Here is a 14354-nt window from a genome sequence, read left to right on the forward strand (position 1 = left end):
AGCAGCAGCAGCAGCAGCAGCAGCAGCAGCAGCAGCAGCAGTGTGAGCAGGACATTGAGCAGCGCTGATTCTTCTGTCAGCTGAGGATCACTGTTTATACCAAGTGCTGCTGCTTCTTCTGCTCTTACAGGAACATCTGCACAGGAACCCAGAGCTTTTTCTTGTTTAACCTCAGACCTGCTTCTGGACTTCAGACCTGCTCAGTAACTTCATACCTGCTGGTGGACTTTCCATGTGGTGATGGAGCTGCAGAGAACCACATTGGGGAAGCCTCCAGATCATCGGTTTCAGAAGATTCATCCTCCAGTCTTGTAAAAATGTCATCTTCTGATTCTTCGCTGGCAACAAGACACTAAATCCATCTCTTGGAATTCACTCCATCTCTTTTATCTCTTCAACAAAGACCAGACAAACTCAAGTCTGACAAAAAGACCTCTACACGACAGCCTTCCAGAAGGCAACACTTTTTTTTTTACCACAAGTTATCAGGACATCGCAGACGACCTTTAGACCTTCTAAACTGCTGACAGGCCTATGGTATGTTCAGGAAAAACTTCTGAAGGTTTGAGAGATTTAAGCCTTACCTCCAGGTGAAGAGAGAGGCCCTGTCTCATTAAACTAAACAGCCCTTAGGGACGTCTGCAGAGACAAGAATTTGTGGTCTTCAACTGTAGCATTTGTTTGATTTAGAGCACATATATTTACATATCCGTTAAACTAAAAAACTTTATGGAAAACGTACACAATTAATAAAAATTTGCCTTCAAAAACTATATATATAAAGAATCTTTGTGAACGTGATTGTAACTTCTTCAGGGCTTGAATGCATTCTCCAACTTAAATCAATTCAAATGTTTATTGCTTGAGGCAAAGGTGTCAGGATTTGTGAATTCCTAGAGGTTTTTTTTGTCAGATTAGCAAATGTTTAGGCGTAGGAGTGTGAAAGCTGACAGGTAAGTCTTTCCTGTTCTTAAAGGAGCATATAGAAAGGAAGACCTGGAGGAGGTGTAGTGAAAAGACCTGGAGGACTCACCTGGGGAGAGAAAAATAAGGATGTACTGTATTGCTGGGCTCTGGGAACCTGAAAAGAAGGAGAAGCACTTACTGCTGAGTTTGCTGGATCCTGAGAATGAACAATAGAATTTCACAGGATTACAAGCACATACTACAAGTCCCCAAAGACTCATGCCACGATATGGAGGCACACCTTTGGACTTTAGCCCCGCTCCCCTTTGCTAAACACATTTCTGACAAACCCATTAGGAAGTAACCTCAGGGAAATGTTTTATCCAGACCCCCGGACCCGCTGAATGAAACAAACCACCTGGTTGTCCATCGAGTGGGTGGAGCCTACTAGCCTGTGAGCTCATGTAAATAGTAGCCGATATCAGTTAAATCTGAGGGGAGCAGTTAGAACACAGCTGTTGCCTCCTTCAGTTCACTTTCTCAATGCCACAGAAAAAACAAACTGACGCATGAAACAAAATTACTGACGGATAAACTGCTTCTTCAGGGTCAGGTTTTACCATCTGGATCAGACCACAAGAATAATGGAGACCACAGACCACTGGCTTTTGGCAAGTCCCACTTTTTGAAACACAGCCAAAACCACTTGGGAAAGTAGTGATGTAGGATTTCGACAATCAAATGGCAGTGAGCGCAAAGGACGTGAAAGAAAAAAAAGATTTTAAGCAAAATTTGTGAGGTGATCTCTCTAGAAAATAAATCCATAGACTGGAGTGACTGCTGTCTACCATAATCTGTTTAATCTGTTTAAAAAAATGTGTAGAAGAGATGCGACAATGAGTTAATGGTTTAGGGTTTAGGAAAAAAAGTGAAGTCGACAGTCAAATATAATCATCTTGAAACTGAGCTTTAAAACAGATAACACTAATCAAGGCCCAATCAAACCAATTCAAAGGGTCTGTAAACTGAACTAATAGTAGGTTTAAAGCAAACAATTCTGCCCCAACACCAATAATTCAAAGGGTCTGTAAACTGAACTAAGGTTTAAACCAAACAATTCTGCCCCAACACCAACCTAACTAAAAACAGAAGAAATATAAAATTTGCTTTTGAACAGGTATATTTAATGATTGACTATTTGTCTAATCCAAACACAATGTTTTCTTTTTTCGTCACAGATTTTGGTCAGAGATGAAGAATCATGAGGACTTACGAGAGCGAAGGAAACCAGAGCTCCTCTGCTGAACATGAAACACGAAACAACAACTGAAAACAACAACAGTATTTTTCCTTTTTTTTAAATGAAAGAAGCTGAACAACATTAATGATTTTTCCCTCCAAGAAACCTAAGCTTCATTGGCTGGATTCTTTGCACTTCTCTCATATTTCTGTTAATACTAATTTTTTTTAACGACTTTTGAAGTAAAGCACAGCAGCAGTCCTCGACTGAAAACTTAAGGATTTTTTCTAATTATTTTATACAACTTTCTTCAGTGTTATTGAATTTATTTTCTGCCCTATTCAGGGTGAATAATTGTAAATGATGTGACAGATCTCATCATTTATTTTCATGATCAGGAAAATGTTGCTTCGATTACATGCCTCCCAATGCTGCTCTACATAATGTGATGAAGATTCACCTCAGTTTCCTGTTGCTTCACATTTGAAAACTCAATAGAAAGCAACATTAAAGCAACACAAGCAGAAAAAAACATCCACACCTGAAAACGAAAAATGTCAACAAAGTGGGGTGATACTATCAATGTGGATCTAAGATGGTGGACAGGACAGTTGACTGACGCATTCCTGATTGTGTTGCTCTGACTGGAAGACTGTGAACCTAATTCTCTACTTCATCTTAAACTCTTTGGAAGCGGGAACTATAACCTAATCAGAGGAAACAAATGTTTGGATCGTAACTCTTTTCCTGCTTAACCTCTGACGTTTGTTCACGTAGATAATGACATTACTCCTTCTAAAATCAGAAGAAGATTTTTTGTAACTAGTGACACCATGTTACCTGGAGGACAGGTGTCCTGTGGAGCCAGGAGTGGAGGCAGCATCAGCAGCAATGGCGGTGGGGGTCTTGGTGGCGGCGGCAGGTTGGGTCTGGTCCGGTGGCTCGGCCTTTGCCTGTGGTCTCGTCGTGGAACCCTGGTGTTTGCCCTGCTCTGGTTTGGCTCCTGGTTGTTCCTGAACGGCATAGTCCTGGTCCACAGGAGCATCATGTCCGACTACTGCACTGACGACAAGAGCAAGAAGATCCTGCAGCGTCTGGTGAGTCTCTCAGCCTTCATTTACTAGTTTACATTTAAAGGTGCAGTCTGGTTTTTTTTCTTATCTGAAGGATAGCCAGGTCTGCATATAGACTGTCCTCACTGAACATAAACCATCCAGTGTCCACATAGACTATCATGGTTGTGGAACAACTAATGTAGGGCATCTCATAGGAGGGTAAATGGCTGTCTGTCGTCCTGTTTGAAGGTGGACCATCATGGTTCCTCCATTGTCCTGAATCCTTCATCGTGGTCTTTGGATATCAAAGAGTCTAAAGTAATAAATTCCACCATGTTTTGCTGCTTCTTCAACCACTGAGCGAAGTCACAAACACTGTGGTTACAAGTTTGATCTCAGTCAAATCCATCAAACACTTCAAAACCACTGCATGATCTCAAGTAGAAACTGATGAAATCCCACACAAACACGTCCACAATTCCAGAGTCAACAAACAGAGCTGCAGGAACCAGTCTACTGGTTTCCAGTTTCCAGAAGTTAATTTAGCCTCGCCGCCAGCACTAATGCAGCACAGATGCACCATCATCTTTTCCTGGAAGTTTAACAGCAAAGGCCTCACAATGCATTCACTGACCCTCTAGTTATCCCACAGTCCTCGTCTAAAATCTAAGGATTAACGCTGAGACTTTTCCAGGTGTCAGAACAAAAGTTCAGTAACCCTAAGCTTCCTGTCTTTCCTCCTTCTTTTCACTGACACAAAATCATTGTGTGTGTCCACTTTCAGTCTTTCTGGAGAACGTTTGTACTATTGGTTTCATTTAGAGTAATTTAAACCTCTGCTACGTACATTCTTTTCTTTGAAATGTTGTTTCTTTGTTGCATTTTTTCCATAAACCAGACAATAAATAAATATATATAAATAATAGCCTGATACTGTTAAGCAAATCAATTTTAAATTTACAGCTAACACACGAGGGAAACCTGATGCATTTACACACAAAAAGGTTGTCAAAATGAAAAGACTGAAAAGGAAAAAAAGAGAGGAAAGAACAGATGGAGGTAAAGGGAGTAAAGAATGAAGATGACGGATGAAAAGAAAAAGATAGAAAGCAGAGACAAAAGAGGACAAAAAGATGGAGAGACCACTATATAAGCCTGAACAAAAATGAATCTTTTTTATTTTAAATCTATGAAACAATTTTAGTGGAAAGCCAACTTTTACAAACTTGTAGGAATTATATTAATTTCACATAATAACATTAATATCCTCCTTGATTCTATGATGTAATAGCTTTTTTACTTTAATTCAGTTGATGATTCCTACGTGCTCTGTTTTACTTCATGGCAGAAACTCAAGATAGAAATGAGTAATTTAAATCTGTCTTCATATGACTAAAAATGAAAGCTAACCTTGATCCAGTCCAGTTCCTACTTTTCTTCAAACCCGGGTCATGACCATAACGGGAGTGAACAGGTGAAGTGTGTAGGGGTGATCCAGCTGTGTGTCAGAGTTTAGAAGAACATTCATTCCATGGTGTTGGACAAAGATCTGGATCTAACTGGAACAGCATGTTGAAGATGGAGAGATTAGATCAGCTGAGACTTACTTTCAGACTGCCATCGGTCAGAGGTCGGATAAAAAAATGTTTCTGCGTACACACGTTTCAGGACACACCTAACGACGCAAGTCTGGGTTTTTGGAGAAATCCTGTGGGACACAGATAAAAATACACTCCTGGGAAACTGAGCTTAGTAGTCCATCATCTCTGAGCTGATGAACTTAAGGTCTTACTATAAAAATACAACGCTATTTTAGGCTGAAGTTCATCTGTCATGCAGATCTGGTAAATAACCAACATGCTTGAATGCTAAGGTGAGATTTAATTATATAAACATAGAAAAAAAATATGCAAGATAACAGTTTCTTTCCTTATTGTCCTTTTTCCAGTACAAGTTTTTAAATCACGATAAGAAGTTGCTCTTCTTGGTCCAGTGAACATTTGATTTACTGGCCTGAAACTCTGCCTCCTCCATCAGGATAGAAAAACCTTTGATAAAAAGAAGCATGAAAAAAAAAAAAAAACACCCATCATGTCATTTAGGTTGTGTAGCTGATTCCATATTCTGGGAACACATTTTTGCTGGCTTGTACACTACACTTGCTAGCACTATGAATAATGAATAAGCATTTCCTAGCCTGATACTCTTATCACTCTGAAGCAGGGAAAATCTGGATTCATCACAACACATGACTTTGTAGTTCAAAAGTCCAGACCTCATGCTCCCACTCCTTACTGTAATCTTCTTCCTTAGATGTCTACCACCAGGGGTTGCCTGAGCAGATCAGTGTCATTATTTCAAAGTTACCTTCCCTCCATCTTCAAATCTTTTCTGAGGTCTTCTAGTCTTCTTGGCTTGCAGCTCCATCTCCAACATCCACATCTATCACATCCCCTCGGCAACAACCCTTTTCTTTTCTTGAAACATTTTTGGGATTTTTCTGAAACAGAATTATTCATTATTCACTGCAAAGAATGTTCCTCAACACTGTGGCGATAAAATATCTTGTCAACAAAGAGACCTAAAGTTCTGGTTCTGATAGATTCATCTCTTTTGGTGATTTCTAGCCTTCAACAGTTCTTTGTTTCTACTACTCTCTATCTTCACCTCTTTGCAGATGATGCTTCTATTTTTTTGCTAGAAAAACATAAATAAGTTGCTCAGGTTCTACTGTATGAGTTTGTCAAGGCTTGTCATATCTGGTTTCTTTTTTATTCTGACCAATATACTTCCTTTCTCTCCTGTTGTCGTTCAACCTCTTGAAGATCTACTGCTCGACTGACTCTGTTCTTGCACGTCTCTACATTCTTCCTTTTATAAAAAGCCTGGCATTAGCGCTTTGTTTTTTTTTAAACCACAAACCTGTGGGTTTAAAATGCTACAGGGTTTGTACTAAAGATAAACAAAGAGAGAAAGTTAGTAATGATTTCAAAACTTATAATTTGCCTTACCTCATATGTTTAGTCCTACGACAATAAAATGTTTTTATTTTATTTTCTTCAGAGAATTTGATAAACTGTTCTTTTTTCCTGGGGTAATTCATATAAATATACGTATCAGGAAGAGTTTGATCTTCTTTATGTATTTTTTTTATACAATCACTTCATGTATGCAATTACAATACATGACTCAATCATTATAATCTAACTTCTACCTGTCCAGATATAAAGCAGTAGAGTACTGTACTGTCAGCACCAGGGCCTGTCAGGGCCCTTCACCAACATTTGGATTGATTTGTTCAGTCTTACCACTGTATGTTTGTGTGATCACCTCTCTACAAATACATCAGAAATGTTCAGTCAGACTCACAGAGAACAAGATTTGATCTTGTATCCAAAGGTTAACAACTGCTTCTGTACGCATTCCACCGCTGCTACTGTGGTTTTCTGCATCTGTATTCAGATGAGGGACGAAGACGACGGTCAGGGAGGGGGAGTGAGGAGAGATAAGAAGACGGGGGAGAAGGTTAGGAGAGGGAGCAGAGGATGATGCTGATGACGTTACCTTTGTTTTGGATCTACACTTGACAACAGACAAGAGAAAGGTGCAGAGGCTTGGAAGGAATTTTAGATGCTATTCTTCTCCAGGACCTTCAGGTTTTCCTTTTTTTCTGTAAGAAAACACAACAGAGGTAATAAAAAAAGGTGAGAAACATATTTCTTAGGGTTTTTTATAGAGGAAGTTCACTGTAATATATAACATTTGTCTAATTTGTGCCCAAGAAATTCAGCAAAAAAAATGAAGTAAGCCCATCACAATATATTTAACCTTATTCCAGGTTAAATTAACCTAAATTAACCTAAAATAAACAACAGCACTAAAGGAAAACAGTCAAAGTAAATACAACTCAGAAACTGGTTGTTTTCCAAAGTTGTCTAGTTAAAGCTCAAATATGCCAAACCTGTGTTTTTCCAATGTGGAATGTTGTAAAATACACATGTATAACAGGATAAATACATGTACTGTGTGTGTGTGTGTAGATGAAAATCAGCTGAGGCTTGTAATGTTGTTACCTCTGTTTTATACGGAAACAAGAGCAGCACTTTGGGCTGCCGTCACACAGTGTGTGTGTATGTGTGTGTGTGGTCTCCATCAGTGTGTGCTCCTCTCTGCTTCATCACACTCACTTTAACCGCGTCTGTTTCAGTTTTGACAGTTTTTAAAGCCTGGCATCATCTCTTTTACGGTCTCTAAGTGTCACACAGTAGAACGGTTCACTGCAAGATGCAAACAGCTAACACTACACAGCAGCAGCGTGTAGAATGTATTATGTCTGTGTGTGTGTGTGTCTGTGAGTTCTCCTGTCGAACAGCTGCAGACACTTTGGTTAAACTGTTTATAAACCACACACTAATTCTCCTGCAGCGTTTTTGTTTTTATGGGATAAAAGTGAAATCACTTTCCCCCCTCACGGGTTTGTCGGCGTTAAGCCGTAATCTTAGAATGATGCCGATGTTAGAGGCATCATTAAAGGCAGGGTAGGTGAACCAACGAACCAACCATTACCAACGTACATTAAAAATATAAAGGCCCTGATCAGGACTGGGTGTTTGTAAACACGAGTGTGAATGACACCACTGACTCCAGCTGTGTAAACTGTGTAAGGTGTGTGGGAATGTTTTTTTTTTTTTTTTTTGTACTTTCAGTTCCTGCCTTGTTTTCCCAATTAGCACACCGCAGTTGTGAGTTCCTCTGTGAGAGGTTTTTGTGTTCTCATTTTCATGTATTTGTATTAGTTTGCATGAGCTAAAATTGACAAACACTACACCCTTTATTTTGTCTCATTGTGTCTACACTTCCACCTCGACCAGGTCTGACGCTAGTAGACACAATGGACTTTTACTATATATCTGTAAGAAGGGGTTGAACATTTTAAAGCTTAAGGCATAACCACCATTAAATCATATAAATATATAAATATATATACAATTACGTATAAAACGGAACCTTTTCTCCCTTTTTTTGATTCAAAACAAACATGACACTGACGTCTTTCGACGTCTACGTTAAGCAAGTTATTTTAAGGGTGTTTTTTTATCACTCTACGTTAAGCAAGTTATTTTAAGGGTTTGTTTTTTGTTTTTTTTATCAGAAGAATATCAGAAGAATACGTTTTAGTTTTTACTGATTTTTCTTCTTCTACCATTCTGTGGCTAGTACATTTTTGTTCTGAAGGGCACAGTGAGAACAGAGACGTTTTTTTTCTTCTAGAGTTGTTGTCCGTGAAAGACGCTCTTTGTTGTCGCGCTCTCACCATGAAATTCCACAACGGTATGACAGGGAGAAAGAGAGCGAGCGAACGAGAGAGAGAGAGAGCGGGAGCATGAGGAAACGTTGAAGACCTTAATGACGTTTGATGACATTCCTGTGAACTTGGAGGATGAGAGCATCCGGATCACCATAGTTAGATAAAGACACAGAGATGGACTTGAGGGAATAAAGAAACCTTCTGTGTGAAGTCGTCATCCAAACCAGGATCTAGAGGCTGAATATAGTTTCTCCGAGGTTTGAAATCCTGAAAAAAATGTTCAAATAAGGAAAAGCATGCATTAGTAACACACAGACATCTATAAACTGATGCTGACAGTAACAACACAATATTTACAATTTCAGCTATTCAAATATATACTTTAACTTGTGCAGCCAGAAGACACGTAGAAGACATTTACAAGAAAATAGTTTTTACTTACATGTGATACGAAGTGCAGCCATCTTGGTTGTAACCTTGGGGTCCTTGAAAATTGAAAGATACACCTGTCAAAATGTTCAAAAGTTGATTCAAAAATTGAGACTACAGGATTATGTAGTAAATTAAATAATAAACCATGCCTTATAGGAACTAACAGAAACTCACAGATGTTTTACTTTGCATCAACATAAGGTATTTAGTTACATACCTGACAGCTGTGTTTTCATCCTTCGTTGTGTATGTTGTGTTGGTTCACCACAACATTTTGAATCCTCAAAAAAAAAACTAAATCTTGAGAAGTAGAATGCACAGCACACCTGAGCCTGCATTTAAAGTTAAAGAAAAAACAAAACAGGCAAATTCTCAAAGGCCAAAAAAAAGACAAAATGACAAGTCACACAGATTCATCCATCAACGTCAAAGAAAGAAAGAAGTGAGCAAGAAGCCGAAAAGTTCGTCTGGGGATAAGGAAGCTGGAAAACCATGGTTTCCAAAACGCTGAAAATGAATCCCAGATGGGGAATAAGCGAATGACGTGAATTTCAACATTTTTGTGTCCCATCATGTAAATTTCACACCAAACATGGCATCACTCTGTTCTCACAGAGCTGGGGAGTCAGCGGAGAACATTTCCCATGTGGGTAGAAAGAAAGCTTTGGCTCTTAACCAGGCGACAGCGGGTGATCAATCACCGGTGACAGGCGTTCAAAGGTCAACGTCACTAATGTACAGTAACGCTGCAAAAGCTGCAGCGGCGTAAATCAACAGCTCATGAACGCTGCTGTTGTTCTGAAATGCAGAACAAAAAGCCTGAGACGCCAGAGGTGTGGGCTGAATGAACACATTCACACACATACATGTGCATGCACGCGTACACGTTCGTTCACACACACTCGGCGTGGGCGAACATTTGCCCTTGAGTTCAGTTCTGGGGAAGTGTAGGCTGATCTCACAGCTGGTTAAGTCCACAGCTGCAGACCGCATTACAGCACAAAACACACACACACACACTCCCGAATAACAAATTCACTGTCCCATCAACTCATATTTTTCTTTCTTCAGTCAGATTATTAAACACACTTACTGGACAGAGAATTCAAGGATCACGTGGCGTTTGTCTGTATATCTGGGAAGGGTGTGTTTGCTCGTGTCAGTGCAGTTTCCAAAAAAAAAATCAAAGTTTGTTTTCAATTTACTTCTCAAGATATGTTTTCAGTCAGAGAAATATAAACCCCCAGAATGACATCAGTCGATTCTTGTGGCGGAGGCTGCCACGGTTTGATGTTTGGTCATGTCCAGATCATAGTGATCTCCTCACTGACTGATGATGGTGTTGGAATGTGGGCCCAGTGAAAGGATTATTCCTGTAATCCACAGCTGGAACTACACTAATCCTTCACCTTACACCCAAAAACACCTGCACGTCATATCACTGTATTAGGTACAAAGAAAATAAAAGAGGAGTAGAAAAATAAGCATTTAGCCAGTTGACAAGATGCCATTCCAAAAGAAAAAAACTCCTATCTTGGAATTGCTACTGTAAAAATTTACTGTGAGACATAAACGATTTGTTGCTGTTGTAACTAAATCCTCACCCTCAGAAAGTGACTCTTTGCCTCCTCCTCCTTCTCTCTGTGCGGCAGTGTCGGGAGTTCAAGGAAGGCTCCGTGACCGGTGACATGTGTGAGGATCTGTGTGACCTCGGCATGGTCGAGTACAAACGCTGCCTGTATTACGAGAACGGAAAGAAAGTGATTGAGGCCCACTGGAGAGGAAAACCCATCATCCTCAAGTCCAAGCTGGAGAACTTCTCCTCCTATGAGCCACTGGCCATCCTGGATTACCAGGTGACGCTCAGTTTCCAACTGCATTGTGAAGGACTGTAGTGTAATCTTTAGACTTAATATCATATCACATAACAGTTTTTCACTTTCCGCTGCCCTCGACAGGATGCGGCGGAGGAGCTCTCACCCCTGGATGTGATTTTCTATGCCACACTGGAAGTAAGCTGACACTGACAATGAGCAGGATCAACTAAAAGCTAATCACAGAAATGTCAACGTAAAATAATTTCCTCTGACGCCAGGTGCGCAACTCGCTGGGGCTAGCTGACAGAGATGAGGAGGACAGGGGAGGTGGAGGAAGAGGAGGTGTAGCAGGAAGTAACAGCTCCATCGCTAGACTCTGGGGGAATAAGATAAAAAACCGAGGCAAGACTTACTCAAAAGCAGAGCTAGCAACGCTGTGGTCGCTGCTGCAGCAGGAGGAATACACGTTCCTCAGGTAAAACTGTCTGAAGTCTCTTGACAAATGTTTCTCCTGCTTTTTGATTATCTTTTCCAACAGAGTGAAATATCTTTATAATAAAAAAAGGCTTAGGCTATTTTTAAATAAAAATGTATCAAAATAGTCAAATCACACCTCTGTGAAAATGTATTTGATGAAATAATTGAGATGCATTTGTTCTCCAGACTCCTGCAGGACCTCAGCACCCATGTGGCCAAGGTACTGGGGTCCTGCGGTCATTTTTATGCAGTTGAGTATCTGTCTGCTGGACATGCCTGGGACCAGAACATCTTCTCAATGGAGGATGTGGTGGTCTCTGGGCCACAGGGTCCTGACTGGGCCGGACCTCGTGGACGCTGGACCTCAAGGGCGATGGTGCACCACATTGCGCTCAGCTTCCTAGACATGGTGTGGCACTTTGATAATGACTTCAGGCATAAACTGCATCTGTGTGACATCAAACCTGAGAACTTTGCCATCAGGACTGACTTGACGGTGAGTTTAAACTTATATCCTGAGGTTTGCACCACTACAAGAAACCCGAGCTAAACTTGTTTAAACTTATATCCTGAGGTTTGCACTACTACAAGAAACCCGAGCTAAACTTAGATATTGCTTCACATATCCAATGAGAATAAAAAACAGATCTCAAAGCGTTTCGTACCTCTTTGTCGTCTCCTGCAGGTCGTAGCCATAGACGTGGACATGGCGTTCTTTGAGCCAAAGATGAGGGACATCCTGGACCAAAATTGCAGCAGCGACGACGATTGCAACTTCTTTGACTGTTCATCTCGATGTAACCTGAGCAAACGCAGGTGCAGCACTCGCAGACGCAACAGCAACCTGCAGGTAAGAGAGACGTGCAGAAAGTATGAACTGCTGGATGTAAATTCACAGCTTAAAAAAAAACAAACTCAGTAACACATTTGAATTCATATAAAAAATACATACCACGTAGGTGGAATGTTTGATCATTGGAATCTTTTTTTCTGTTAACAAATTATATAAAATCATCTCATCATAAAATAATTTTGTGAAAGCTTCTCTACGTGTCACATGATACGAGGAGACTGCCTTCAGTAGAGGAGAGCCAGGATAAATACTTGATGATGATTTGATGCTCAAAGAGAACAGATGGAAGTGGAGATAAAAAGGAAAAGGGTTCTTCTCTCCTTAACCACTTCATTTCTTTTAACTCTTCCTTTTCTTTTTCACCTCTTTCTATTTTTTGTTTCTGGTGTTTCCCTTCTCTTCTTCCTTCCTATCTTTTGATTCCCTTCATTATCCCATTATTTTATCTTTACTCAAACTCTTTTTTCTCCTCTTTTTTGGTTCCTGTTCTATTCTTTTTATCCTATAAACCATTTTTTTTCATTTCCTATCATTTCTTCACCTTCTTCTCCTCCTTCTGTTCATCAGGTGATTTGTGAGAAGATTTTCAGGCCATGGTTTTCTCCTACTCTGCTGGGGGCCAAAGCAGGGCTCCCCCTTCAGGTCAGCTTTTTTCCCCTGTGCACTTTCCTTGAAGCTATTTCTGACGATGATAAAAATGATGCTGAATGAATGAATGTGATCTTGGGGATGGCACCTAGGTGGAGCTGCAGCGAGCAGTGCAGGAGTGCTCAGAAACAGACAGAGGTGAGGAGGACAGAGAAGATGAAGACCCACCAGGAGGAAGACGTGAAAGCAACAGAGACATTTACCAGCGTCTCCTCAACATCCTGACTCGCCTTCTGCACGAGAGCGGGGCGTCAGCGGAAGGAGGTGGAGAATGGGATGAGAAAGGTCATGTCCACAGCGCACTGAACTTCTGATGAAGAAGTAGGCATCAATGAAGGAAGCATCGTGATCTCAGAACCTGACCAGGAAGATGTTTGGATACAGTTACTGAGAATGCTCAGAATCATATCAACAATTCTTAATAATGTCTCGACTAACCTACTGTCAGATCATTTTTCCATGAGGAATCTCAAGTTTGCAAAACACCTGTTTTCCTACAGCAGATTGGTATACTGTACATCCTTTCATTCTTTTCTTCGTGATAATTTTATTTTTATTTTTTTCATATCAAAACTGTGAAGTACATTAACGTAAAATGTGTTTTTAAATCTGTGTTTCTTAAATATATATGTATATGTTGAAAAATAACGTCTTGTATCGAGAACACTTTCTTTAGATAATGTACGTAGTCTGGGAGCCAGCAGTCGTGACTCAGCAGAAGGGTTCAAAGATTTGACTACGTCAGTACCTCATCACCGACCACACATGTTGTTGTTGGGGACTCTGGATTAAAGAAAAAAAACTATACATTTTTTCAGGTTTGGGCCAGAGACTGCAAAGGAGAATGTCAATGATGATTTGTTTTCTTACCTTTGGAAGACTTTGACATAATGACATGGATCTGGACGTCATTCCTTTCAGTAGACCACTTAGTCTCAGTGAGACGCAGAGAATTCTCTCCTTTTAAGAGAAATAAAAACATTCAGAGATTGTGTAAAAAATCTGGACTGAAAAGTGTACACATATAAATAATGCCTTTTACTCATTTATTTAACATTTAACGTCAGTGTTTGTCTTTATCTGTAGTAAAGTAGTGAGACGTCTTGAAGGTTGACAAAAGGTGTGTTTAGACTGAACGTCTCTGAATTAATAACTAACTGGAGAAAAAAAAGTAAATAAAGAACATCAAGGTGAGAACAAACAATGTTAGCGTTGCTCATCATAGAGTAAGAAGTGAAAAAACAGAAATGCATGGCTGTTTTTTTTTCAACTGCACTAAACCAACTAAATCCACCAACAAATGCAGTTTATTAAACATTAAAGTATCTTCTGCTATTGTTGCTTTACCTAAAAGGGTTGTTTGTCGTTACTTTACAGTTGGCATATAGTGTTACGTCCTTTCTCTGAAACAACATTTGCAAACATTTAAAATAAATATACGTAAGTCTGCCCCTAATCATGTACTGCAAGCAGCCAGTGAAGCTTGTGAATCTCATGACCTGCAGGGCTGAGTCGTGTTGTGTTAAAAAACAAAAAAAAAACAACCTCCTATTTTGTTACGGGTCCTTTAATTTAACAGGCCAACATGTGCACAACTAACTGTGATACAGGAAGTTAA

The 14354-nt window shown here is 39.9% G+C and overlaps 3 protein-coding genes across 20 annotated transcripts in view; 1 reads left to right on the plus strand and 2 right to left on the minus strand.

Moving 5' to 3' along the window:
* LOC103377302 (NACHT, LRR and PYD domains-containing protein 3-like) overlaps positions 1 to 13846 on the minus strand; it is a 30156-nt gene extending 16310 nt beyond the window's left edge. Inside the window, exons 1-2 of one of the 2 annotated variants that reach the window (XM_025054526.1) lie at positions 13837 to 13846; positions 5856 to 5858 (exon numbers count right to left, since the gene is read on the minus strand). The gene's annotated coding sequence lies outside the window, so the exon portion shown is untranslated. The remainder of the gene's footprint in view (positions 1 to 5855; positions 5859 to 13836) is intronic. The other variant, XM_025054528.1, reaches the window with a different exon arrangement.
* Positions 391 to 13083, plus strand: dipk1c (divergent protein kinase domain 1C). The gene is made up of 9 exons (XM_008308046.3): positions 391 to 537; positions 2145 to 3243; positions 10594 to 10797; positions 10900 to 10953; positions 11037 to 11233; positions 11422 to 11731; positions 11921 to 12085; positions 12656 to 12730; positions 12829 to 13083. Exons 2-9 carry the CDS (start codon positions 2980 to 2982, stop codon positions 13048 to 13050), a joined length of 1491 nt encoding a protein of 496 aa, XP_008306268.1. The 5' UTR covers positions 391 to 537; positions 2145 to 2979; the 3' UTR covers positions 13051 to 13083.
* Positions 6571 to 14354, minus strand: part of c3h18orf63 (chromosome 3 C18orf63 homolog) — a 22196-nt gene continuing 14412 nt past the window's right edge. For 4 of the 17 annotated variants that reach the window (XM_025054535.1, XM_008308051.3, XM_025054543.1 and 1 more), the window contains 6 exons: positions 12940 to 13696; positions 11901 to 12079; positions 10546 to 10677; positions 9159 to 9273; positions 8952 to 9015; positions 8604 to 8776 (listed from right to left, as the gene is read on the minus strand). In XM_025054535.1, coding sequence (XP_024910303.1) covers positions 13478 to 13696 — 219 coding nt within the window. In that variant the 3' untranslated portion in view covers positions 8604 to 8776; positions 8952 to 9015; positions 9159 to 9273; ... (1 more) ...; positions 11901 to 12079; positions 12940 to 13477. Of the gene's footprint in view, positions 6872 to 8603; positions 8777 to 8951; positions 9274 to 10545; positions 10678 to 11900; positions 12080 to 12629; positions 12771 to 12904; positions 14140 to 14354 lie in introns of those variants that run through there. The other 13 variants (XM_025054532.1, XM_025054537.1, XM_025054538.1 and 10 more) reach the window with 13 other exon arrangements.

The sequence above is a fragment of the Cynoglossus semilaevis genome, chromosome 3, assembly GCF_000523025.1.
Source record: "Cynoglossus semilaevis isolate Cse_v1.0 chromosome 3, Cse_v1.0, whole genome shotgun sequence".
Taxonomy (NCBI): Eukaryota; Metazoa; Chordata; class Actinopteri; order Pleuronectiformes; family Cynoglossidae; genus Cynoglossus; species Cynoglossus semilaevis.

Bases quoted from the DNA above. Each gene is read 5' to 3' on its own strand.
- dipk1c (XM_008308046.3), top strand. From the start codon at position 2,980: ATGTTACCTGGAGGACAGGTGTCCTGTGGAGCCAGGAGTGGAGGCAGC. The intron at 3,244-10,593 runs GTGAGTCTCTCA...TCTGTGCGGCAG, and splicing joins AGAAGATCCTGCAGCGTCTG to TGTCGGGAGTTCAAGGAAGG. The intron at 11,732-11,920 runs GTGAGTTTAAAC...CGTCTCCTGCAG, and splicing joins CCATCAGGACTGACTTGACG to GTCGTAGCCATAGACGTGGA.